The sequence below is a fragment of the Lactuca saligna genome, chromosome 4 (assembly GCF_052625555.1).
Source record: "Lactuca saligna cultivar CGN05327 chromosome 4, ASM5262555v1, whole genome shotgun sequence".
NCBI lineage: Eukaryota > Viridiplantae > Streptophyta > Magnoliopsida > Asterales > Asteraceae > Lactuca > Lactuca saligna.
This window is the reverse complement of record NC_136420.1, coordinates 77,106,835-77,134,824: the sequence shown is the minus strand read 5'-3', so window position 1 is coordinate 77,134,824 and position 27,990 is coordinate 77,106,835. Positions and strand designations below refer to the sequence as shown.

At 36.3% G+C, this 27,990-nt stretch overlaps 2 protein-coding genes across 4 annotated transcripts; both read left to right on the top strand.

Moving 5' to 3' along the window:
- The first annotated feature begins 828 nt into the window (after positions 1-828).
- LOC145042164 (orotidine 5'-phosphate decarboxylase) lies at positions 829-4,378 on the top strand. Of its 3 annotated transcripts, none has more exons than XM_078990550.1 (8): positions 829-929; positions 1,339-1,361; positions 2,244-2,490; positions 3,276-3,398; positions 3,488-3,646; positions 3,713-3,885; positions 3,966-4,071; positions 4,219-4,378. In XM_078990550.1, the coding sequence occupies exons 3-8, from the start codon at positions 2,269-2,271 to the stop codon at positions 4,246-4,248; spliced, it is 813 nt and encodes a 270-aa protein (XP_078846676.1). In that variant the 5' UTR covers positions 829-929; positions 1,339-1,361; positions 2,244-2,268; the 3' UTR covers positions 4,249-4,378. The 3 variants fall into 3 exon arrangements, with proteins under 3 accessions (XP_078846676.1, XP_078846674.1, XP_078846675.1); XM_078990548.1 differs by lacking the exon at positions 829-929 and adding an exon at positions 985-1,109; XM_078990549.1 differs by lacking the exon at positions 829-929 and adding an exon at positions 1,018-1,109 and having other exon boundaries at positions 1,317-1,361.
- A 1,250-nt stretch (positions 4,379-5,628) lies between these two features.
- On the top strand, positions 5,629-7,011 carry LOC145038624 (wall-associated receptor kinase galacturonan-binding protein). Its single transcript, XM_078986926.1, has 3 exons — positions 5,629-6,483; positions 6,567-6,605; positions 6,745-7,011. The coding sequence occupies exons 1-3, from the start codon at positions 5,688-5,690 to the stop codon at positions 6,870-6,872; spliced, it is 963 nt and encodes a 320-aa protein (XP_078843052.1). The 5' UTR covers positions 5,629-5,687; the 3' UTR covers positions 6,873-7,011.
- The last annotated feature ends 20,979 nt before the right edge of the window (positions 7,012-27,990 follow it).

The following is a 27,990-nucleotide window of genomic DNA, read 5'->3' as shown; positions in this document are numbered from 1 at the left end:
GTACCAATGAGCAAGTGTTTATTGATTTCTTGCATTGTACTCCTTAGATTCATTCCTTGTTATATTCATCTTGCACATCTGGGGCTTTTAAAGATTGTATGCATTTATAAGATCAATAGATAAAAAAAATACAAATCAAACACGTTAAGAATCTAATCATGCATGTAAAACAACTAGCAAATGGAGATAATCTTTGGCAGTGTCTAGGTGAAAGTGCAGAAGGTTGTAAATAACTTACTTTGATGTATTGTATTTGGAGTATCACGTTCTTCACAATCATCTATTTCTTATGACATTTGTTGACAAGTCAAAGAAGTGATAGGATTATATCCCAAATTGGCTCCATGATTAACATAATTAAATGGAAGTAAATGAAAGGGATAGATTTCAAAGGGAAAAAAAAGCTCTAATTTTCTTTTCTTGTTTTCAATGAAACGTGAGAACATACTTTACATAGTGTTATAGATTAGACATAATTGGGTTACAAATTAATCGAATATATTATAAAGCCGAGTGCATTTTCTTGAAAAATGATCGTTAGTTTGTTTACAAGGTATGTTATATGTATGGTTATTTTTTTGGTGAAAAGAAAATGGTTTTATAATTATACTAAACATAATAGTCTTATATTTTTGCAGCTAATCCTCATATAAATTTTTTTAGAAATAATATACAAATTATATAATCTTTTAATACATAAAATATTATATATAACATTTTTTTTTTTGGTGAAGGAATGACTTTCTCTATATTTGTTGTCGAGAAAATAAAAGTTGCAAGTTGCAACTGGATTGAGATGCAACTGCCACGTACTACTAGGCGACCACACGGGAGAAGAAATCCAAAACACGAGTGGATCATATCGATTTGCATTTGTTGAAATGGCATTAAACATTTTTGGAGCAAAAGATTCATAGCCATTCATACAGGTTTGTGGCCCCATCGTTGATTCTTGTTCATTCTATATGCTTAATATCTATTTACATGTGGCTCTATGTATGTACACACCTCCTTTTCATCTTCTCAACACACATTTATTTCATTAAATTCCTCTAATAAACCTTGATTCGATTTTAATCTTGTTTTAAATTTCCACATATACTGATCTGGTGAGTAGCTAACCCTAGAACTTTTCATCTTTTGTTTCTTTGGATTTTTTTCGAATAACGTATTTGCGATCGAATATTCGTCGACGTTTCGTTGGTCAGTTGTGTTTCCGATCGTTCACATGCTACACCACGTTCTGTGAATTTTGGAGTTGTTTTGATTAATTCGTCTTTATTTTAGAATAAAGTTTGATTTTATTCTTAATTCAGCTACCTTTTGTTGTTGTTGCAGACGCCTTCATCTTCACTGATGAGGTACGCAATTCTTTTTTAAAAAATTTGTATATCTGTGTAGCAATGTTGCAATTGAATTGTTACCAAGAGGTTTTATTGAAAATTGGATAGATTGATTGATCCAATTTGGTGTTAGTTTATTTCATTCATCAGTTTCCTCGTTATTTTATAACAGGGTTCTCCCAACCTTTAGTGATAAAGAATCTGATTGCTAAAAAAAAAAAAAAAGATTAATGTTTACATTAGCAATCAATTCATACTGGCATGTTCCATGTCGTTGATTAGCTTAAGTTATAGGAGAATTTTCACAAAATAAGCATATAATCTTTCTTTTAAAGGTTAAATGCAAGAAATAACAAGGTACTTTTATTGATTTTGTTTATTATAGCATCTTATTTTCATTTCTTCCCATTAGAGCATTGTTCTTTGAAAAATCTACCTAACTATAACAATGTCATCCAAATACAAAACAATTTTCTCTACTATAATTGGTTAGATTTCCAAACTATATGTTCTAATAAGATAAAAAGTTGAAAGTATGATGCTATAATTGGGATTTGGATTTGGATTAAACGTTAAAGCTAAATGCAAGAAATAACCACATACTTTTGTTCATTAGTTTATTATAGTATCATACTTTCATCACTTTTTTTTTTTTTACAACATTCTACTTTATAAATCCTCTAGCAAGTCATCCAAATACAAACCATTTTTCATTGTTACAATTAGGTAAGTTTTTCTAAGTATAATGTTCAACAAGAAATACAAATCCAACGTACAATGCTATAATTGGATAAAAATTTCAGAATACAATGCTATAATATAATACCCCAACTAAATGAAAGCATATTGCTATGAAAATTACTGCAATTTAATCATGTATTAGAACTTGTCATTTTGAAGGTGGTAACCATATCATGGTTAAACCATGGTGATGATGACTCAAAGTCCAGGAGTTATCAACAACTTTTGCTTATTTACGGATATTGCCACTAGGCTCGATCCAATCACTCCTTGCAAAGTTAGTGTAAATTCTTGTGTGGTGACAAAGGGATGTTGCAGTAATGGATTTCAAAGTTCACATTTTTCCTCAAAAAATCGTGACAAAATTCACCGATCATCACACCAAACAACATCCAAGAAACTACTAGTAAAAAAAACATCCTCTTCTTCTCTTCTGTTTTTTTTTCTTCATTAAGTGTTGTCCATAAATGATGTTTTATAAAAATTTGAGAGAATCAGAACATTTCTGCCAAACTTAAGGACTTTAATGAATCAGAAATATGTAATAGGGTAAAACTGAACATTTCTGCAAACGTAAGGGCTTTAATGAACCAAAAATACTCAAAAGGGTAAAATTGAAATAAAAAAGTTGCAAACTTCTAGCTTTAATGAACTAGGAATACGCAAAAGGGTAAAACCGAACATTTCTACCAAATTTAAGGGCTTTTATGGGTTAAGAGCCTTTTTCTATTAGTTGTATATGTACTCTAATAATATCCCAATATTTTGAGTCAGTTTACGGTTTAATCTCAACTTTTATTTTTTCGACAGAAAAGTCCTGATTATTTTATATTTTGCCCAAATTAACGAAACAGTTCTTATTATTATTTTTTTTTTCAACAGAAAATGACAGATTATCATATAAAATTAGATAATTGAGACTCTTCTTTTCAAAAAGTTAATGTTAGAATTAAACCATAAACCGATCCAAAATATTGGGAGGTTATCGGAGATTTCCCTTGTATATATTAAAAAGTTCTAATTTAAGTATCTTAAATGTCAAAATTCGTCATGTCACATAGAATTAGTCATTTTTTATTCCACATCATTTGTAGACATAAAGGTAAAATAATTCATTTTGTTCAAAAAAAAAGAAAGTCATTAATCATACAACACTTGTCCCAATTACGTCTGTTTTCTTGAATAATTTAGTGCCAACAACAAGACGCGATTTCATCAGACGATGAAGAGTATCGATCATCACGCAACATAGCAATAAGCTTGTTTAAAAGATACCGCAACTTCATAGACAGAGGAGGAGCTGACAATCTAAAAGTAAACTCTCTTAATTAATCTTTTTTTTTTTTTTTTAAAGTGTGAAGAAAACAATTTTATTATTAAAATTTTTGAAATCATCCAATCAGGAATTCATTAGTGCTGGGGTAAACGCATATGCTTTGGGGTGCACTGATGAAGGGTTACGAAAAGAACTCACAAATATCAAAGAATCCGGTATTGAGATCCATGAAATGCAAACTTATGGTGGGGCCACCAGTCTTAAATCCAAGATTTGTTACCAAGAGGTAATTTTTTTGAAAGAAAAAAGGAATTTCCAAATATACCCTTCTCATTTATATTTCATGATACAGGTGAACGAGTGTATATTGTGGTTGAGTATCATCTTCATAACCATATTGTGTACACCACAACCCACCGTAGTTCGGTGGTCTCCAACGCCACCTGTCTCAGATGAAATCAAGCTTCAATGGAAAGGATTTTGTGCCATCATAGCCAACGCCTACTATTTAAGAGGAATGGCATGGTAAAAAAATAAAATAAAAACATTCTTTTATATCAAATTTATTTTAAAATCAATAAAACCTAACTTTTTTTTTGGGTAAGGCTTCCGGTGAAAACACTTCAACTAGAGCAAATGGCGGTGGTGGGGCGTGCGGAAGAGCCATCGGTTGTTGCTAGCCGAATGAGACTAATTTTTAGCACACTCGAGGTCAGTGTTACTGTAACAGGTTGTACTGTTTTTGGCTTGTATTAGACACTGATATTAATTAATGAGACAAAATTTGCAATTTTTCGTTAGGACAAATTGATTTTTTTTTTTTGAGAAAAGCTTACAAGTGTGTTGGTTTTTGTGTAGGTTGTTAGTCCACAATGGCCACGGGTATAGCATGGCGATTAAGGTTAAGGCTTTTAAAAATATTTGTTCGAAGTAAACGATGTGTAAAAACGAAAAACTGTTTCTGGCTAGCACTTCATTTATACTTGATTTAAAGAAAGGGTGATATATTTTGTGAACATTATATTTTGCATAGTGTTTTTTGTCTTTTTTTTTTCTTTGAAATACATAATAAATAGCATTGTATCTTACAATAATTGTTGACTTTAGACATGATGTGCAAACGTAAAAATAATCTCTATCTCACATGTTTTTATTTCAATATTAGTCATATTACAAAATGTAATGTTTGTTTTGCATTTTGTTAAAGAATATTATTGTGAAATCTTTTGCAAAAACCATTTACTATGGCTACAATTTCTTATCAGGGCTCCGATAATATAAGCATGTAAATAAGTTTGTTTGGATTAGTCTATAAATTATATATAACCAATTATATGACCTCAAAATTTTGATCATATACTGGGGTGGCTTTAAATCTATAAATTGTGAAGTTTGACATTCAAAAACCAAATTCCAAGAATGGAAAAAGTGAAAACATGTAACGCGTATTGATATCGTCATATACACATATGATGAAAAACAAAATCAACTTTTGGAAAAAAAACAAAAAAAAAAATAATAATGAAATAATGCATATAATAGATTGGTTCAAGTATATTACTATATTTAGGATTTTTCTCCAACACATCTGTTTATCAAAATACAACATTTTATAGAATATAAAAAAAGAATACTTAATTAGAATTCAAACACGATCTAGATGTGAGATACTGTTACTCCCTTTACATCCATCATATGTAATACCATTTTTGGAGTTGCTCCTACCATACTACGAACAAAAGGGAAATGGAAGTAACATGTTGCTAGCTTATTTTTCGAGCTTTTTTATGTTGTCGTGTTTGGTAAACAAAAAAGTAACTTATAAGCTAGCTTTCTAAAAAGCTACTTAGACTAGTTTTTTAAGAGCTTTTTAAAAATTTTCTAAATACACATCTTAATTAATTATAAAAACACATACTTTTATATGTCATTTTATGTAATTTTATATATTTCAGTTAGTTTATCAAACGTTATTTTTTATCAGCTAGCTTTTCAGTTATCAACTAACGTTTCAATTAACAGCTAGCTTTTCAGCTAGTACGCCAAACATAACCTAAGTATTATTATATTATTTACTCTATGATTTTCCATACAAACAAATCCCTTCTAACTTAAAAATCACTATAATCTTACTCTAAAAGGAAAACAAAGAAGAGGAAAAGCACTAAATGAAGTACCGAAAAAGGAAAAGACAAAAGAAAAAGTTGATTAAAATCACAAAAATACCCTTCAACTTGATTGTCTCTTCCTAAATCCTCACCAACGTACTCTTCTTTTTGCCTATCATATTTCTTCCTTCTTCTTCGCCTTCCTTAAAACTCTCTCCAATGGCCTCTTTTCTCATTACCCTACATTTTTTAATCTTTACACTTTGCACCCTTGTAAAATCCCAATCAAATCTCTGCAGGACCTCCTGTGGCGACACACAAATCAACTACCCTTTCGGCATAGATGACGGCTGTGGCAGCCCATATTACAGAAACATCCTCGTATGCTCCGAATCCAACCACCTCGAACTCAGAACCCCATCAGGAAAATACCCAGTTCGTAGAATCGATTATTCAGATCCCCACATCCTCGTTACAGATCCTTCCATGTGGAACTGCCAAGACGCTACCCATTTCAGACCCCCTCGACCCTTTAGCCTCGACACAAGCATCCACTTCTCACTTTCCCCACAAAACGACTATCTTTTCTTCAACTGTAGCGAAAAGGACGTGATCGTGGAGCCTAAACCGGTTGTTTGTGAAAGGTTCCCTGATAGATGCGACTCGACGTGTGATAGTGCTAGCTATTTGTGTAGACACTTACCTGAGTGCACACATGCATTAGGTGCTAGCACTTCGTGTTGTTCGTATTATCCAAAAGCCACTGAGTCGTTAAGATTGATGTTGAAGTATTGCGAGACTTATACTAGTGTGTATTGGAGGAATTTAGGAGAGTCACAAACGTATAACACACCCCCGGAGTATGGGATTAGGATCGACTTTGATATTCCTGTTACTACTCGGTGTTTGCAATGTCAGGATGGGATTAAAGGAGGTGGTACGTGTGGGTTTGATGTTGGAACACATGATTTTTCGTGCTTATGTGATCATGGAAATGTTACTACTTATTGCAAAGGTACGTTTAAAGATGGTTATTTGTTGTGACAACTTAACTTTACTATTGTTAAAGGAATCAACTTACGGGTTTATGTTTTGTAGATCATTCTCAACATGGGAAGAGTAATCGAGTAGTTGCTGGTGAGAAATTTGTGTATTCTACTTTCTTTTGTGTGTTATTGAGTTGAACTTAATAGTTAATACCTTATTCATTGATTATCGTGTCATTAGTATATAAAGATGACGGTGGGTGTTGTTAAATAAGCATTTGATTTTGTAGGGACTGCAACGGCAGTTTCGGTGGCCGGAGCAATTGGAATAGGGGCAGGGGTGTGGTACTTTAGAAAAGTGAAAGCTCAAGCACCAGTCACACATGGAGTTCAAAGCAATGAGAATAGGCTTTTTTGATTCTTCAATATATTTATTATTACTTTATAATATTCCTATACAATATATTTTATATGGTTCTTTTTTCTTTTTCTTTTTGATCTAAATCGTTGTGTCATATTGGTGATATTATATAAAATTTTATTAGAATTTGTTTAAAGTATGTGATTTCTAACAAGAGTAAAGATTGATATGTATCTAGTATTTGGTTGTTACACAATTGGAAAACAATTTATGATGGAATATTTGGGTAAATGTTGATCATTATAATTACTTAGTTAACCATAGGATATAAGTCAAAAAATTAGTAAGTCGAAAAGGTTGACCTATATTGAGGAAAAAGAGTGTTAGGGTACCAAACTATCAACTAGAGGTGAGCGTGGTGTGGTTCGATGCGGTTATTAGCCAAAACCTCACCACTAACTGCAAATGCGGTTAATCCATTTTCAAAATCGCTTGGTGCGGTTATTTTTGCAATGCGGTTAGGCAATTATTTTTGCGGTGGGGTTTATTTTTGGGGAAATGTCACTGTAGTCCCACAAACTTTTCCATTTTGGTTTAAAAGGTCCTTATTGTTATTTTTTGGCTTTGTAAGGGCATGAATTCTCATTTTACCGGCTTTTAAGGTCATTTTCTAGAAAGTGAAGGGGTCACCCGGTCACCCCTTTCCCAATCAGCTGATTATCTTGTACACGTCAGTAAAAAAAGTCAACTCATTTGCCAAATCGGATGCCACCTAATGTATCGTTAAATGAGATGAACATGAGAACATGGATTTGGGGGAGAACAACCATATGGAATCCATCACCATTATCATCACTTCCCCTCAAAATCGTATTTATCATCTCTTTCTCTGTCACTGCTTCTTCTTCGTCTTACTCTCTTCCAACCCCCAATCCCCGTTATCATTCCATCTCAGTTCTGAAAGTCAACTCCAAGAAACCCTCAGCGACCACCACCGCCGCTGGAGACATACTCGCACTCCTTGGCACACCTCAGCAGGCTGTATCCGTCGACCCCCAAGTTGCTACTGAACTTCAATCCCGCTCCAAGTTCATCGTTCCTTTTAATCATACTACCAACACTCCACCTGATTACTGTTTAGTGTTTTAATTTAATAAGTCGGTTGAGTCAATCCCTAACCAAATCAGGAATTCAACCACCGCCACTGCTGGAGACATACTCACACTCCTTCCTTAATTCTTCACCCACCCACCCTTCTTCTTCTCCTCCTTTTTCGTCTTCTTCCTCATTTCTTCCTCTAAAATAACCAGTGTGTGTGAGAGAAATTGACCACAAGATGAGGTTCTTCTTCCTCCTACTGTTGTTACAGTGCATTCCCAACTCATTCGCTGCCAAAATCAGGTTGATTACCGGAATACCAAGCACTAATTTCCCTCAAATCCGCCATCTTCGACGACCCTCAGTCCTCCATTTCCACTTGGGACCTTTCTACCAGCCATTATACTTGGTTCGGTGTCACCTACGGACGAGCTCACAGGCTTTTTCCTCCCGAAATAGGAAACTTAACAAACCTCCAACAACTCTACCTTGGACACTACAATGGTTACACCGGTGGTATTCCTCTAGAAATTGGTAATTTATCAAGCCTCATTCACCTCGATGCTGCCAACTGTGGTCTCTCCGATGAAGTTCCTTCGGAAATCGAGAAGCTTCAAAACCGGGACACGGTGTGGTGATTAGAGGCCACCATTGTTCATGGAATTAAGCTTTTCCCATTTCCCAATGTTGAAAAGGATAGAAGAAAAAATCTGAAATCTTTTTTTTAGGTAAGAAAAAGTGTCAGAGTAGTGCTTATATAAATCCCCAAAGTTTCTTACGAGGCAAAAGTCTACTAGGCTCCAAGTTTTGCTGATGAGGTTACATGTCATCATTTTCTAACCTATTTGGTAGATCTAACAGGTTATAATGGGTTCTTTACCCAAATTAGCAGGTAAAACACAAGTTGATGCCCTTAGAAAGCAAAAAAAATAAGATGAAGGACCTTTTAAACCAAAACACGTAAGCTTTTTGGGCTATAATGACATTTACCCTTTATTTTTTTGTGTAGTTTTTAACCATAGTTTAAAGCTCAAACGGTTTTAAGAGTTCAAACATATTACTTTTAATGATAAAAAACCATAAGGTATAAGACAATTAACTTAAATCACAAACAATTAATATCTTAAAAATATCAAATCAATAGTAATTAACAATAAATATCTTAAAATTATTTAATTTCACCATTTTTCAAAGTTAAACATAACAAAAAATCAATACTTTTGTCTTCTAGTATTTTATCTATCTTTCATCCATGAAACTTGTCTTATTTTTAATATTTAATATAATAACAATTAATAAAAAAAATTGTATGTAATATATGCGGTGCGGTGCGGTTTTTTTGCGGTTTTTGAAAACTAATAAACACACCGCACCGCAAATTTGCGGTTTTTGAAAAACAGAAAACCTCACCATCGGTTTTTATTGCGGTTGCAGTTTATCGATTGTGATTTATGTGGTTTTTACGGTTAATTTTAGTTGCGGTGCGGTTTTTGCTTACCCCTACTATCAACTCACAACTACAACAAGGCAGGGATAAAACACAAAGCATTTATACGATTCATTGGATCCGGATAATTGTGGTACGTTTGTGGTTTGCAGTCGAACTATAGATAATTTGTTTTATGGAGCAGTAGATCACCACAAGGTTGAAGCATACTAGATTGGAAGCATAATATTGTTAGGCCCAATTAAGGCGTTGTTCCCTCATTCTGGTTGGGGAGATCCTATGGAGGATCTTTGACTACCTAAGGCAATCCATGTATACTATAAACATATCAATATAAGAAAGAAAAAAATAACACAAAAGTTATTAAGTTTACATCTAAATTCTACTTTGACATTATGTTTTTTTTTTCTCAAATTTGACATTGTGTTTCCCAATTTGTTACAATTTTGACAATTTAACCGGTCAAACCGATTGCTTGCTGACGTGACATGATGATGTGTCGCTTTTGATGGTATGACATACTGACATGTTAAAATTGATTTTTTTTTTCCACAAAAGATACTAAGTTTTCACTTTTTTCAGTTTTAATATTAAGTATTTTTTTTTTTTTTTTTTTTTTTTTTTTTTTTTTTTTTTTTTTTCAATGTTGATCATTTTTCATTTGAAACCATATAAATCTTTTATTACTTTAAACCGTATAAAAACATTTATTTCATTTAAAAACCATATTTTTGTATAAATACAATGTTCTTTTAATAAATATGTATTAGTTATATAAAAATTGTATTTTGCATTAAATATACAACTTTAAAATGAGTTTGAATGTTTGGAGGCATGTATTCGTTCAAGACCTAGAGGCCAGGTTTGCAACCCGTAAAATTTTTACATCTCATATCAGATTCATAATATTATTAGGAACATCTTGAATCTCATAGTGTAACTCCCGAATGGTATCATGACTTAATCTTGAATGGTCATTTAATTATTGAATGACAATTTAATTATTTTGGAGGTATGTAATCACTATGTCTATTAACAATACTGAAAATCATATTTTTTAGCTCAATTTTTCAAAAGTATTTATGAATGATAAATATCACAATTATTACATATATTTAAGTATTTTCATTGAATTTTGATATTTTGTTATATATTTCCCAATCTCTTTTTCAATGCTTCAAGCGAACGTTAGATCCAACATCACTATATACCTAATATAATTATTTATTTGTAAATAAAAATTCATGTAAATTCTACATTATGGTTTGAATTTAAAAGAGCCTTGTATTTATACAAAATGTGGTTTTTAAATGAAAAAAATGTATTTATAGTCATATGGTTTAAAATGTAATAAAAAATATTTATATGGTTTCAAATGGAAAATAATCAACTTTGAACAAAATTGGAAAAAAAATGATAATCGATTTGAACAAAAGAATATAGTGTCAAAAATGAGAAAAAAAAAATTAAAACTTAGTGTCAAAACTGAAAAAAGTGAATACTTAATGCCTTTTGTGGAAAAAAAACAATTTTAACACATCAGTATGTCATGCCATCATGTCACGTCATAAAAAAACTAACACATTATCATGCCACGTCTGCAAGCAACCAAGTTGACCGGGTCAAATGGTCAGAATTGTAACAAACTGGAAAACATCGTGTCAAATTTAAGATAAAAAGCACAACGTATAACACCCGTTTCCTCATGTACTTTTCTCATATTGTTATTAAAGCCTTAATTTTATTTTGGAAAAATTGGTCCTACGAGGGGCGTAGGCAGTCACCTACGCATGACGTAGGTCAACAAGTCCTTGCGAGGGTTTAATGCCTTACGTGGGGCGTAGACATGTTTACGTATAGCGTAAGTGCACTTGGTTCAAACCCTAATTGTAGGGTTGTGACCCCTATTTAAGGACCTTAACTCTTTAAGACCCTCTCCATACTCAGTCTCCACCATTTCTTTCATTAATCTCGAAACCCTAGCCCTTTGGTGTGATATTTGAAGCATTTGAGTGACCCTTTTTGTGTTTTTGGTGAAGAAGGAGGCCTTAAGGGTATGCTTGGGAGTCCATAGCTTTTGGATCCAGATTATACTCTTCATCAACTGTAACATCTCAAAAATATTGACATAAAATTTCATTTTAATTATATAATAAGTATCATCGATTTATTGTTTCAAAATCGATACATTACAATCAAAGTACAAAATCCTATAACAAAGTCAAATGTGGAACATAAAATGTGTGTGCCATGCAATCAACCCAAGCCCTTCCTTTTTGAAAACCGAAGTACCTGAAACATAAACTGAAAACCATAAGTAGAAATCTTAGTGAGTTCCCCAAGATACCACATACCATACATACATAAATCACATACTGGGTCCCCGCCCTCAATCGGGCCTCGCCCGACATCGAGCCCCGCTCGGATTACAAATCTGTCATTCTCCAGGCTCCGCCTGACATTGGGCCTCGCCCGATACTCACATAATTATATACCCATATAGTCATATAATCATACAACCTACTAACACATGCAATAATCACAAAGACTATAGCATTCCATACAATCATCGAGCCCAGCCCGACATCGGGCCTTGCCCGGTAATCATGAGACACATAATGATAATTAACATATGATAACCTCCTCAGGCCTCGCCTGGCTTCGGGCCTTACCCGGTAAACATATCATCATATAATACATGCACGCGTCGAACTGTGACATCCCCAAAATCATGGCCAGAAAAGACCGGTTTCATTTATGCTTTTAAAATAATTTCAGAGTAAATCCTTTTGATTTAAAAGAGTTGCGGAATTTGTTCCCAAAACAAAATATGATAAAATAAAGTTTATCAAAGCATTTCATCAAGAGATGCATTTTCATTATATAACAATGTTCGGGATGTCATGTTCCGATAAACAGACCAAAAGCATAAACAACAAAAGATAGACCATACAACAGTTACATATAACAATTGGTCTAATATCAAAAGATCTTGATAAGTCATCCAACTTATGCTCTCGCGCCACTACGTGTAATACAACAAAACTGAGTGGGTCAGGCTTGGGATCCTGGTGAGCATATAGGGTCTTCAACCCACAATAAATAATTATATTTAATTTCACCAACCAACAATAACCCGATTACCCATTCCTGTTATCCTCACTTTACGTCCCTAAGACAACATCTATTACCAGGGACCTAATCTAGGATTTTCATTGGGACGGACATTACTACAAAGGGGTTTCCTCAATAATAGATGTCCTACAGGCAACCATGAGGGGGATAGAGTACACCGGTGAACACATCGTTCACAACACCTATAGGTTATGAACCTACTAGTGTTCCACAGGACTGTCTAGAAAGAGTCTATGGTTATCATCCATACTCCGCTAGATGACTAGGTCAACAACAACATCGAGGCCTCTCACCTGTTTATCACACATCAACTATCTACCCATGTTCTACCCAACATATTAGTAGATAAAAAAAAAATTTATACATAGTTTAAAACCTGTATAACATTCTCATTCAATACATATTCCAAACAACAGATGAGACACATATACATAACACGTATTTGATATAGAACAAATCATATCTATGAGATAGAAGAAAGTGAATATACATTCACACATATACCAACAAAATATACACATAACACGTATTTCATATAAAATATTTTATAATTATGCGTTAGAAGAAAGTAACTACACACTCACTTGATCAGAAGATGATCGGACAACACTATGGCTTTCAAAGTAGTATTCTTTAGTGAAACCGGGATCACTTCGCACACCGGGCTTCTCGCGGGCAGAGCTTCGGCTCGGAAACTCTTTTCTTCTCGGGATCTTCGGGCTTCGGGACTTGCTTCGGGTCTCGGGATGATACTGGGGCTTCAGGGGTACTTCTTTGCATGTAAATTGAGGTAGTATGGGTGAGAGAAGGGTGAATCAGCAACCTTGGCCGACTACCCCTTCAAATCTATTTATAGGGCAAATTTCTCATTTTCCACGTCGTGGACTTGGTCGTCACTGCATGCGTCGTCGTCCACTTGCTCTGTCAGGCTCTAGAAGGTGTCAGAAGCCATGCCACATCGTGGGCACTGTTTCCACGTCGTGGTCTCTGACAGTTTTGGGGTTTCGCGCCCCGAACTTCAAAAATTCATAACTTTCGCATACAAACTCCGTTTTCGACGTTCTTTATATCGATGTGTAGCTAAAAACAAGATATACAACTTTCATTTAGACTCTGTTGGCTAATTTTGAATTTATTTCTATTATATTATTTTTAGTATGCCGGGATAGGAAAACTCCGTTAGAAATTCATAACTCCTTCATCTGATGTCTGTTTTCGTCTATCTTTCCGTCGTTGCACTACTATTGATGAGATATTTGATTCTAATTTATAAAGTTTTGGATAAATATTTCTCAAATATTCAAACTTCGGGCTGTAAACTGTTAAGTCGAAACTTCGAAAAATCATAACTTCCTCATACGAAGTCAGATTTAGACGTTCTTTTTATGTACGCTCTTGGTTTAACATATTCTACAACTTTAGTTTAGATTACTAAGGCTAGATATCTCTCTATCTTAAATTCATATTTTACTTCAAACAGTATCCTGTCGGTTCTATCGCGAAACTTCGACAGATCTTACCTTCTTCGTTATAACTCGGATTTCGGCATTCTTTATATATTCGGAAACCTCGTCACGACCATTACATTTTCGTGTATCAATATTGGGTTTATATAACATTTCATTTTCATGCTTATTTTTATTCTTAATTAACTTAAGCCACACAATTAAGCAATTAAGCATAAAACTCATAATACTCAAATAATACATTCTTATTATTTCAAAATGGGTTACAAAGGTCAACCTAGACATTCATATCATCATTAATTCCTATCCTGGAAATACGGGCGTTACAATTCTCTGCACCTTAGAATGATTCCGTCCCCGGAATCACACATCAACAAACAAATGCGGATAGCGACTCATCATGTCACTCTCCGTCTCGCAATTGAGATTTGGACCATTCGTATGTTTCCAACATACAAGCACTAATTCGACCATCTTGCGTCGAAGATTTTTAGTCTTTCGGTCAATAATTGTCTGTGGTTCTTCAATTAACCTCTTGTTTTCATCAATTCTCAATTCAGAAATTGGAATTATATCAGGAACTTCTCCCGTGAACTTCCTCAAATAACACACATGGAAAGTGTTATGAATTCCATTTAGTTCTTCGGGTAATTCGAGCTTGTAAGCTTGGTTCCCAATCATCTGAAGAACTTTAAACAGTCCAATAAACCTTGGACTTAACCCTTTTACCAAATCTTATAAGTCCTTTCCACGGCGAGACTTTAAGCAAAACCGAATCTCCAACTTCAAAAGTCACCGGTCTTCGTTTTTTGTCAGCATAACTCTTTTGACGATCCTGAGCGGCTAGCATTCTTTCCCTAATTATCTTCAACTTTTCAGCGGTTTAATCAACCATCTCGGGTCCTATAAATTGCTTTTCCCCAGCCTCTAGCCAACAAGACGACGTACGACACTTCTGTCCGTACAGAGCTTGATAAGGTGCCATATTTATGCTCGAGTGGAAACTATTATTGTAGGAAAATTCTACCAAAGGTAAATGTTCATCCCAGTTACCTAGGAATTCCAGACTACATGCTCTCAACATATCTTCAAGTGTTTGTATCGTTCTTTCACTCTGACCATCAGTCTATGGATGGTAAGCTGTACTCAAACACAACTTGGTACCCAATTCCTCTTGTAGACTTCTCCAAAACCGCGAGGTGAAACGACTGTCACGATCTGACACAATCGTTAACGGAACACCGTGAAGCCTCACAATTTCCTTCACGTAAGCATTCACAAGATTTTCCATAGACCATTTATTATTGGCTGCTATGAAATCTGAACTCTTAGTGAATTGATCAACGACCACCCAAATCATGTCGTGACCATTTTTCGTTCTGGGCAGTTTAGTGAAAAAATATATAGCAATGTCTTCCCACTTACCCATAGGCACATACAATGGTTCTAAACTCCCGTACGATTTCTAATGTTGTGCCTTGACTCTCGCACAAGTCACACACTCGACCACATACTTCGCAACATCAAGCTTCATCGTCGGCCACCAGTAGTAGGGTTTCAGGTCCCTATATATATTAGTGCTACTAGGATGAATCGAGTGCATGGTCTTGTGAGCTTCTTTCATCAGAAGATCTCTGACTCCTCCTATCTTAGGAATCCAAATATGATCTTGGAACACATTCAGTTCATGACTGTTTATACCGAACACCAACATTTTGCCCAAACGTTCTTATTTTCGATCATTCTTCGCAGAAGCTTCCTCTTGAGATTTCTTTATACTCTCCACAATTGTTGAGACAACTTCTATTCTCAACGCTCTTGGCCTTTTTCTTTCAAGATTGGCTTTCCGACTGAGAACATCAGCAACAACATTAGCTTTACCGGGGTAGTAAAGTATCTCACAGTCGTAGTCCTTAAGTAATTCTAGCCAGCATCGCTGCCTCATGTTCAATTATTTATGACTAAAGAGATATTGAAGGCTCTTATGATCAGTGAACAATTTGCACTTCGTGCCATAGAGGTAATGCCTCCATATCTTTAGAGCGAAAACTACCGCTGCCAACTCCAAATCACGAGTCAGGTAGTTCTTTTCATGCTCCTTCAACTGTCGAGACGCATATGCTATCACCTTTTCTCTTTGGGTCAAAACACAAACCAACCCAACACCAGACGCATTGCTATAAATAGCGAAGTCATCAACGCCATCGGGTAGAGAAAGAATCGGTGCCTCACATAACTTCTTCTTTAGCTTCTCGAATGCTTCTTTATGCTCATCATTCCAAGCATAAGTAGCTTCCTAACATTTATTCATGGGCCGAAATTGGTGCCTTCGACCCAATAAAACTAGTGAAGAGACTCACCTCGATCCGCTGCTGCAAATAACACTCGGCTGTCGAACCGAAAATCCCACACTAACAGCCAATAAATCCCAATTAATAATTATGCCATAATCCATTAACCATGGTCTTAACTCATAAGTCCTAAATCCTAGGGTAAAATAACATTTTATCCTTTCCTTAATAGGCCCAACCTAAAACTTGACCCAAGGCCCACTAATGGTCCAACAACACAACTTGAGGCCCAAATCAAACCTAAGGCCCACTCAAGGTCTTGAGGTCCAACCAGAGCCCAAAAAGATAATTCATATCCCAAAGAAACAAGCCCAAACCCTAAAATAAGTCCATGACCAAAAGCCCACTGATGAACCACACGCGCTGCATTCCCGAGATAAACGCACCGCGTTCCCGACCATTGACCAAAAACCACACCAAACATCTTAATGCCTTAAGTACAACGTCCAAATCCTCTAAATAGCTTCATATCGGTGACTTAATCCATAAAGGTGAAGGGTTTTAGCCTTTGCATGGTTCAAAAATGTCCAATCATGATTTCAAGCACTCAAACTTCACCAAGAGACCAATAACTCATGCATGGGAGAACTTAATGCATCAAGACTCCAGATTTATGTCAAATCCAACTCAGAAAGGCAATATCTACAATCCCAGGCTCTTGGAGTGACTCAAACTCACAAAGAGCCTCAAAAGACCATAACATGCATAATTCAAGCCCTAACTTAGATCTTATGATGTAGAAGTATCAAGATGAGAACTTTATACCTTCAATAGTTTGAAATTGTGATGAAGAATCTAGATCTAGAAGTTCAACTCCAACCAAGGCTTGATTACCAAGTTTCTTCTTCTTCAAGGTACAAAACATAACAACTCAAGACCATAGTAGATCCATATGAGAAAACCATCAAGGCTGAGACGTTACACCACCAGAGGCTAGATCTATCTGAATAAATCTTGGATCCAAAAGCTCCAAGCCAATCAATGATTCTTCAAGAAGCTCCTTCTTCCTCCACAAGTACCAAAAACACACTTAAAACACTATAAAGCTTAACAATCACTCAAATGGAGGCTATAGTTTTGTTCTTAGGGTTAGAGAAGATGGAGGCTGAAATATGGAAGAGGTTTGGGTCCATAATTATGCTTATAAAGGGGACAAACTCTAAAAACGAACTTCTATAATAGTCTAACATTCCCTTAGGAATGCATAAAATTCCTAAGTTGGCCCAAGTCCAATTTCCTTTTTGAAGTCCATGCGTTCCTACCTAGTACGCCATGCGTACCCGTTTTATTTGTTAGATCAAGCCATTTATGGGTTTAATGAGCTTTTTGTCCCTTGACCTTGGTCCAAGTGAGTATGAGCTACTCCAGACCTCATGGGTGACATTTTCCACCATTTCAAATCTTGTAGAGTGATAAAAATGCGATCTTGGTCACTCCTATCCTTTCATGCTTGTGTCTTTGGGAATTAAAGTGTGTTTTGAACTTAGGGTTTGGTATTATGCGTCATTAAGCCATGAAAGGCATAAAGTTGATGGCTTTATCACCTAGGATGATATTTGAGACCATATTTAAGAGTTGGATGTTTGGTCCTTATGGATTAAGGATTAATAAGAAATTGGCAAAATAAAGCATTACGCGGGGTGTAATCTTGGCTACACAGGGCGTAGCCTGATTCTGTCCCGATTCCATCTGAAGTCTCTACGCTGGGGCGTAGCCTAAAAGTAGATTTCTGATCAAAATGGGTTGTAGGTCAATTTGAGTGTATTATGGCCATGGAAGGGTAAAATGATATTTTACCTAGAATGAGGGAGTGACTATGGGATAAGACCCTTGAGTGTGAATTATTATGTTGATTTTCTAATTTTCCGCTCGAGTGTGAGATTCGTTTCTCTACATTGAGGCGAGTCTTCTCACTATACTCGTGGGTCGAAGGCACCAATATCGTTCCAATGGATTATGCTAGTTGTCTTTGTGACTATTGCATGTTATGTTGTGATGGGCCCATTTATTTATGTTGGGTTGGGTCTATTTGTATGTTCGGATGGGCCCATTTGTATGCTAGCATGGGCCTATTTATTTATGTTGGGTTGGTTCTATTTGTATGTTGGGTTGGGCCCATTATTATTTATGTTGAGCTAGGCCCATTTATATGTTGGATGGGCCCATTTATATGATATGTTGTATTTTGCAGGAATTCACTAAGCTTTGTGCTTACGATTTTATGGTTTAACATTTTCAGGTACTTCCAGTTTCAAAGGGAAGGGCCTAACGTGATCACACAACAACCTCTCGATTTTATTCTGCACTAACATCTGCTTTTACTCTAACGTTGAAAATATTTTATACTATGGTTGGTTTGAGACAAATTGGTTGTATTTTTGGGTGCTTGAAAAATGAAAATTTTACCATAGTTTTTGGGATGTTACACAGTGTCAAATTATAATTTTGGTGTAAACTTAATGAGTTTTTTACTATTTTCCCTATAAGAAAGAATGGAAAAGAAATCACCACACAAGTCATGGGCATTTACTGTGGATCAACCATTGGGGAGATGGTGTATTTAGATTTTAGACAAATGGCTTGTATTATTGATCTAAAGTTAGATTTTTATGCACATATGGGGGCCAAGCCTGTATGGAACTTTGATGGCAACTTTTTCAAAGGTTTAAATGCTTTCTTTTTGTGGTGAGAATTTAATAGCTTTAAGATGTTTTTTCTTAAAGGTCTGTGAGTTGCTTTCATTTATATTGTAAGGTTGATTGATTGAGCTAACCCTTAATTGTTATAACTGGATCTTCCTAGCAAGAATGATATCACTGGAAGAAGCTACTTTGGTTTACACACTCATGAACACATACACACTGTGCACGTTACTATAATTAGACATATTGTACGATACATCAATGTTTGGTAATCAAGATTAGGTGGTATTATACTTAATTGCTCAAAAATTAACCTATTTTGAACTCAAAAGACTTATGATTTTTCATCCGAGTTTATTTTAGATGCTATTCTATTCCAATGAGTAACCGGTTTCGAGAAAACCATAGAATTACATGAAACCTTAAATTATTGATTACTACATGGTTTTCATTATTTGTAATTCATTTCGGGAATAATATAAAAATCATATCCGGTTGATGTGGATTTTAATGACGGAAATGACGCGATAATTCTAAAAATAATGTGTGTGTATGTCTATATATATATATATATATATATATATATATATATATGAGGGACATATTTTATGGTCAATTAATGTAACACCGTATTTCAAATCATTTCCTAATGCGGGATCGTGACCCAAAGACTTGTTATCATAAGGTTTAGGGCCTTTGAGAAAGGGGGATTTAGATCCATTTGGGTGTGGATAAGGTAGGATAGATGTTCTGGACTTTCAGTTTGTGATTTGGAGCCTAAGGGTATAACCGTAAAGTGGCAGTAAGGCCTTTTATGAATTTTGGATTTTTGTTCGGAAAGTTTTAAGGCAAGAATGAGTTGATAAAAGTGTATATCTTCTTGTTACATTTTCGTGGATATAAGGATCGTCGGAAATATACTTATAACGAAGAAGTTATAGCCTTTACAAGTTTGAGGAATTTAGGGTTAACTGAGTACGCGGGGCGTATACAAGTGTACGTAAGGGGTGCTAATGTAAGGCTAGTATATGGGGCGTTCATTGGTGTATGCTGGGAGTACTAAGTGATATGACCGTAAAGCCTTAAGCTAGTACGTTGGGCATACCAGAAGTACGTTGGGCGTACTCTAGTCAGACCCAAACCCTAATTTTGGGTCTTGGACCCTATTTAAGCACCTTAACTCATCACCAAACTCTATTATCTTTAGCCTCCATCCCCCTAAACCCCATAAACGAAATCCTAGGCTCTATTGGTGTAGTTCTTGATTTCTTGGTGGTATTTCATGAATATTGATTCTCATGAAAGAAGAATGAGCTTCTTGGAAAAGTGTGGGATTGCTTGGAGCTTATGGATCCAGGCTTAGTGCATCATGATCTATCTTCTTAAGGTATAAAGCTTCAAACTTGATGACTCTATTCATAGATCTTGTTATGGCATAATTTCATGAGCTTTTGTCCCAAAGTTTTGATCTTTGTGAGTATGGAGTACTCCAAAGCATATTAACTATCATTTTTGAGGTCTTGAAGTGTATTAAGCAGTAAAAATGCTTGCTTGATTGTTTCCTTAGCACCATGCAAGAGTTAAGTGCTTTTGAGTGTGACATCCCTATTTTTACGGCCAGAAAAGACCGATTTTGTTTATGCTTTATAAAAATCAGAGTACTTCTTTTCATAAAAATTTTGCGGAATTTGTTCCCAGAAAAATACGTTAAATACGTTATTAAAACATTTTCGAAGAAACGTATTTTATTCATCTCAAAATGTTTGGGATGTCATCGTAATACAGAAACATAAGCATAAACAGAACTTACATTTGTTTACACTAGTGATCTACATCTCTTTAAATCTCTCAGTGTAAAGTGACTTCATATCAACACATGTGATATAAATAAACTGAGTGGGTCAGGTTGGGAAACCTCGTGAGTACATAGGGTTTTCAACCCACAATAATAAAATTATTATGTTTAAACAATCAAACAATCAACCCAATTACCCATCCCCATTATCTTCTTTAGTCTTAAGGATCTACCCTAAGAATCAGCTATTCCTCGTTTATTTATTCCTAAGGATCATCCTAAGGAATCGACACGAAGTCCATCATTACCAAGGCTTATAGAATATATCTGGTGAACACGTAGTCCGAAACATTTGGTAAACACTTAGTTCAAAAGTAACTAGTGAACACACTTAGTTCAAAATACCTAGTGACCACACTCAGTTCAAAGATACGTAGTGAACACACTCAGTTCAAAATACCTAATGAGCACCTAGTTCAAAAACACCTACAAGTTACGAGCTTACTAGCGTTCCATCGGACCATCTAGTATCGCCCATGGTCTCCATCTATACTCCACTAGATGACTGTATCACTGACAACATCGTGTTTTCACAAAACAACTATTTCATCTACCCATGTTTTACCCAACACATTTTGTAGATATAAAATACATATACAGTTTAAATCATTTAAAACATGTATAAAAATCTTTCAACCAACATAGACAGCAAGTATTCAGACAATATGCACACACAACACGTAATTTATATTAAAATACTTCATATCTATGTGTAAGATGAAAGGGACTATGCACTCACTTGAATAGGTGGTGACTCAGCACTCGGACAACGCTTCTATACTCTCAAAACGATATTCCTTCGATGAAACCTAGTACCAGTACCACTAGGGTTTAGTCTAACGATAACCGTGACTAATTAATAGTCTAACTATTATTATTATTATTATATAAGCGTTAAATAAAACTCAATATAACTCATAATAGTAGCCCAAATACTCATTATAAGTTCCTAATAATGTTACTATATTAAAACATAAGCTATACTAAAGATAGCGTAGGCATAGCTCACTTACAGCGGGTTTTTCGCAAAACCGGGATTCGCTGGAGCAGCGTTTCCGAGCCGAAAGACCCTTTTTCTCGGGACTCCGGGAGCCTCGGGGCTTCCTTCGGGTGCTAGGGGGTTTACCTAGGCTTTAGGGAGGGTTTGGGAGGCTAGAGAGAGAAACTAGAGAGAGAAAGAATGTTGGAGAGGTGTGAAGAGAAGTGAATGCCCGACACCTCTATTTATAGGAGGCCTGACTGGTGGACTTGCCGAGTCTGAGTCATGACTCGTCGAGTTGGTCCATCTGGTGGCCTTCTGGTGGTGCCACGTGTCCAATTCTGGTGGTGCCACGTCACCCCCTATCGCGTATCAGCCCTCAAACTTAGAAAAATCATAACTTTCGCATACGAGCTCCGTTTTTGACGTTATTTATATCCACGCGTAGGTAAAATCAATATCTACAACTTTTGTTTAGAATCCGTTGGCTAATTCTCGACTGATCTCAAAGTTAACAGTAGGAGGCGTTTAGACTGTTAAATGACCGCGAAGAGTTCATAACTCCTTCATACGGACTCCGTTTTCGTCTGTCTTTTTACCGTTAAGTTCCTATTAATGAGATATTCAACTCTCATTTAGGTCGCGTAAGCCAAAGACCGCTCGAACTAAAATTCGAGTTTCGGGCTGTACACTGCTAAGCCGAATCTTAGAAAAATCATAACTTCCTCATACGAAGTCAGATTTGGGCGTTCTTTTTATCGATGTTCTTAGTTTAACATATTCTACGACTTTTGTTTAGATCACTAAGGCTAAAAAGTCCTCCATCGTAAATTCACTATTTACGCTTCCCGATGCCGTGCCGGTTCCGTCGCGAAACTTCGACGGGCCATAACTTCTTCGTTATAACTCGGATTTCGGCTCTATTTATATGTACGGAAACCTTGTGACATATTATACAACTTGGTTAAGACTATTTATTCTAAATAATATTTTGTTGAAAAGTCATTTTTGACCCCTATTGCCTCTAAATTGACTAGCCCGGATCTGCGGGCGTTACAATTATCTCCCCCTTAGGATGATTACGTCCCGAAATCATCAACGAAAAAGGGCTCACATGATGACTCCATTTGTTATCTATTCATCCTAAGTCATAACTTCGATGTTTCTTCGAACGAGTATCTAACTCTTAGACTCCTTGACTGCAGGCGGTGCTCGATCTTGCATACGCTCTCTATTTCACGTTAGACTCCAAATTATGACCTTCAAGTCACAATCTCGATCCTCACTGGATACAAACTTAAGATAAGTTCTTTTATTAATACAATGGACAGATGTGTCATATTCTAATGACCTCTCATCGTATGTTGCAATGCTCAGACTCAGGTCTCTTAGAGTCAAATTCCATAACAGTCTATACCTTCCTTCATGTTCTAGTCACATCTAGAAAGGTACAATTTTTAGCAACCGTCGAGATACTTTTACTGATCGCTTTGATTAATTCTTCCGGCTTAAGTCGGTGCTACATCGAACTTGGTTCTCTGAACCACGTAACATACTTATCGTAGTCGGACTCAATTCGATATGACCACTCGGGTCGGAATATCAACAATCTTCTTGGTCATTACCGAAACAATGGTAACAACATACTTGAATAAAACGAAATCAATTACTAGCTTCTTGGTAACCTTGTGACTTTCCCTGATCCAAGCGTGAGTCCTGTGCTTCCGATAGTATATGCATCTACTACCTTTCACACCTACTCATACTCGTCCCAAGTATTGTCTTGCAGTTTTTCAAGTCACCATACAAGAAAATCACATAACAGTTTAACGTATCAGATAACAAAACAAAGGTTTTATTATTTCTTGAAACTATTACATAGGTGTTCAAGTTCACCCTAGACTATGCCTCTAATAGGCTACATCATATGACACTATGGCTACTGCATAACTTGATCTTTAGATATGAAGTCCTCATCCTTAATTCCTCGCACGGTTTTCCGCTTCATCGAGGATCATGTGAAATGCCCTTGGCCTTGGTGGCGTTTCTGGTCTTGTTGCTTTATTTTTCTTTGGGCAATTCTTTGAAAGATGCCCCCCTTCTTTACATTCATAACACAACCTCTTGTTGGATGTACACTCATTAGCGTAATGCCCAGACTTTCCACACTTGAAACATGTCACCTCTTCACCGCATTTTCCAAAGTGTTTCTTCTTGCATTTATCACACCATCTTGCTTCACCTCCTCCTCCAGGCTTTGAGAATTTGCTCTCCTTGTTGGACCTTGAAGATCCTTCAAACTTCTGCTTCTCTCCTGCCTTATCTTTTTCTAGACCCTTTTCTCTTATCTAGGCCTCTACATTCTTAGCTTCCCTAACAGCTATTTTCAAGGTAGTTGCCATTTTGACCATTGGGCCAAAGTCAGTGGGTAATCCAGCAAACCTATCAATCTTGGAGAGTTCAGTAGGCACCAAGTAGGGGAATAGCTTCATCCTCTCGGTGAATGCGGTGGCATACTCATCTTCCCTTTCTTCAGGTTCTGAAATTCGTTGTTCAGGTCTATCAGATCTATCTCTGAGTAGTACTGCATTTTTAACTGTTCCAAGAACTCTTCCCATGACATCCTTAAGGCTTCTCCTCGTGGCATTGTATCCTCCAATAGCTTCCACCAGCTCAAAACTCCAGTTTTCAGTTGTCTTATAGCGAAGACGGTCTTCTGTTTCTCGCTACAGTCACAGCTCTCAAACACCATCTCCATCTCGGAGATCCAATCCATAATCTCAACAGGCTTTGGGCTTCCTGAGAGACTTGGTGGTTTCGCACCCAAGAAATTCTTGTACATTCTCCCATCCTTGTTGTTTCTCCTCTCCGGGCCATCCCTTTGATCACCTTGAGTCCCCACTTGACTCACTTGGTGGTTGTAGTTCCCTTCCTCCGATTGCTCGGGAATCAGCTCGGGTTGCTCAGTGGGCATAGTAGGTTCGTCCCTATTCAACATCTGCCTCATTTCTTCCCTTTGTTCAGCTAGCATAGCCCGAATCATGGCTTGAACTCCAGCCACGGTGACTGGCTCAGGTGCAACTTCTTCTACAACATGTATTTGCTGAACCACTGGGGGTTGGTTCCTATTCTCATTTGCGTTCACATTTCCGCTACGGGTCCTTGCCATCTTGATCTATACACCGAATAAGGTGAATCTATACCTTTACTTAGGATTGACGTTTAAATCATCCTTGTCACTCCGAAACGTTTACATGCTAGTTCTAATATCATAGTCGTACGTTTAGAATCCTAAACAAGTAAGGTTTCCAGATCCGGTCGGCAACAGACCATAGATCCGAATAAATAACAGCATATAAGGCATAAAGCATTTAGCACATAAAAGCATTTTAGGCATAATTCCTAAAATAATCTAGTGCTCACACCTCACCATCATTGCTTAGCATTCTAAGTTTAAGTCTAGAAATAAATCCATATTCCTAGTTCGCTTAAACTAATGCTCTGATACCAACTGTGACATCCCCATTTTTACGGCCAGAAAAGACCGATTTTGTTTATGCTTTATAAAAATCAGAGTACTTCTTTTAATAAAAATTTTGCGGAATTTGTTCCCAGAAAAATACGTTAAATACGTTATTAAAACATTTTCGAAGAAACGTATTTTACTCATCTCAAAATGTTTGGGATGTCATCGTAATACAGAAACATAAGCATAAACAGAACTTACATTTATTTACACTAGTGATCTACATCTCTTTAAATCTCTCAGTGTAAAGTGACTTCATATCAACACCTGTGATATAAATAAACTGAGTGGGTCAGGTTGGGAAACCTGGTGAGTACATAGGGTTTTCAACCCACAATAATAAAATTATTATGTTTAAACAATCAAACAATCAACCTAATTACCCATCCCCATTATCTTCTTTAGTCTTAAAGATCTACCCTAAGAATTAGCTATTCATCGTTTATTTATTCCTAAGGATCATCCTAAGGAATCGACACGAAGTCCATCATTACCAAGGCTTATAGAATATATCTGGTGAACACGTAGTCCGAAACATTTGGTAAACACTTAGTTCAAAAGTAACTAGTGAACACACTTAGTTCAAAATACCTAGTGACCACATTCAGTTCAAAGATACGTAGTGAACACACTCAGTTCAAAATACCTAATGAGCACCTAGTTCAAAAACACCTACAAGTTACGAGCTTACTAGCGTTCCATCGGACCATCTAGTATCGCCCATGGTCTCCATCTATACTCCACTAGATGATTGTATCACTGACAACATCGTGTTATCACAAAACAACTATTTCATCTACCCATGTTTTACCCAACACATTTTGTAGATATAAAATACATATACAGTTTAAATCATTTAAAACATGTATAAAAATCTTTCAACCAACATAGACAGCAAGTATTCAGACAATATGCACACACAACACGTAATTTATATTAAAATACTTCATATCTATGTGTAAGATGAAAGGGACTATGCACTCACTTGAATAGGTGGTGACTCAGCACTCGGACAACGCTTCTATACTCTCAAAACGATATTCCTTCGATGAAACCTAGTACCAGTACCACTAGGGTTTAGTCTAACGATAACCGTGACTAATTAATAGTCTGACTATTATTATTATTATTATTATATAAGCGTTAAATAAAACTCAATATAACTCATAATAATAGCCCAAATACTCATTATAAGTTCCTAATAATGTTACTATATTAAAACATAAGCTATACTAAAGATAGCGTAGGCATAGCTCACTTACAGCGGGTTTTTCGCAAAACCGGGCTTCGCTGGAGCAGCGTTTCCGAGCCGAAAGACCCTTTTTCTTGGGACTCCGGGAGCCTCGGGGCTTCCTTCGGGTGCTAGGGGGTTTACCTAGGCTTTAGGGAGGGTTTGGGAGGCTAGAGAGAGAAACTAGAGAGAGAAAGAATGTTGGAGAGGTGTGAAGAGAAGTGAATGCCCGACACCTCTATTTATAGGAGGCCTGACTGGTGGACTCGCCGAGTCTGATTCATGACTCATCGAGTTGGTCCATGTGGTGGCCTTCTGGTGGTGCCACGTGTCCAATTCTGGTGGTGCCACGTCACCCCCTATCGCGTATCAGCCCTCAAACTTAGAAAAATCATAAATTTCGCATACGAGCTGCGTTTTCGAAGTTCTTTATATCCATGCGTAGGTAAAATCAATATCTACAACTTTCGTTTAGACTCCGTTGGCTAATTCTCGACCGATCTCAAATTTAACAGTAGGAGGCGTTTAGATTGTTAAATGACCGCGAAGAGTTCATAACTCCTTCATACGGACTCCGTTTTTGTATGTCTTTTTACCGTTGAGTTCCTATTAATGAGATATTCAACTATCATTTAGGTCGCGTAAGCCAAAGACCGCTCGAACTAAAATTCGAGTTTCGGGCTGTACACTGCTAAGCCGAGTCTTAGAAAAATCATAACTTCCTCCTACGAAGTCAGATTTAGGCGTTCTTTTTATCGATGTTCTTAGTTTAACATATTCTACGACTTTCGTTTAGATCACTAAGGCTAAAAAGTCCTCCATCGTAAATTCACTATTTACGCTTCCCGATGTCGTGCCGGTTTCGTCGCGAAACTTCGACGGGCCATAACTTCTTCGTTATAACTCGGATTTCGGCGTTCTTTATATGTACGGAAACCTTGTGACATATTCTAAAACTTGGTTAAGACTATTTATTCTAAATAATCTTTTGTCGAAAAGTCATTTTTGACCCCTATTGCCTCTAAATTGACTAGCCCGGATCTGCGGGCGTTACATTGAGTGTTCTGAAAGGAAGGATTTTGGAGATTTAGTACTCTTTAGCCATGCAAAGGCTTAAAGGTTTCGAATTTATGGTTTAAGGCATCATTTAGGGTTACGAGAAGTGGTTGGATGCCTTTGACTTAACCCAATAAGATTTAAATGTGAATTTTTGGCCCATGATGAGTACGTTGGGCGTACTGAGAAGTACGCTCAGCGTAAATGGAGTTTTATGATTTAAGGACTTGTAATTTGCACTTAGAGGGTGAGGAAACATGGCATACACTTCTGGTACGTTGGGCGTACTCCCCAGGATGTGAAATTTTGGGTTTTTGGTTTGGGCATTATTGGACCATTGGACGTCTTACCTTGGGCCATGTATTGATTATGAGATTTCTTGGAATTTG

Coding starts and splice junctions, on each gene's coding strand:
- LOC145038624 (XM_078986926.1), top strand. CDS start 5,688: ATGGCCTCTTTTCTCATTACCCTACATTTTTTAATCTTTACACTTTGC. Junction 6,484..6,566: donor TGTTACTACTTATTGCAAAG/GTACGTTTAAAG, acceptor TATGTTTTGTAG/ATCATTCTCAACATGGGAAG. Junction 6,606..6,744: donor GAGTAATCGAGTAGTTGCTG/GTGAGAAATTTG, acceptor TTGATTTTGTAG/GGACTGCAACGGCAGTTTCG.
- LOC145042164 (XM_078990550.1), top strand. CDS start 2,269: ATGGTGATGATGACTCAAAGTCCAGGAGTTATCAACAACTTTTGCTTA. Junction 3,647..3,712: donor CCAAGATTTGTTACCAAGAG/GTAATTTTTTTG, acceptor TTCATGATACAG/GTGAACGAGTGTATATTGTG. Junction 4,072..4,218: donor TAATTTTTAGCACACTCGAG/GTCAGTGTTACT, acceptor GTTTTTGTGTAG/GTTGTTAGTCCACAATGGCC.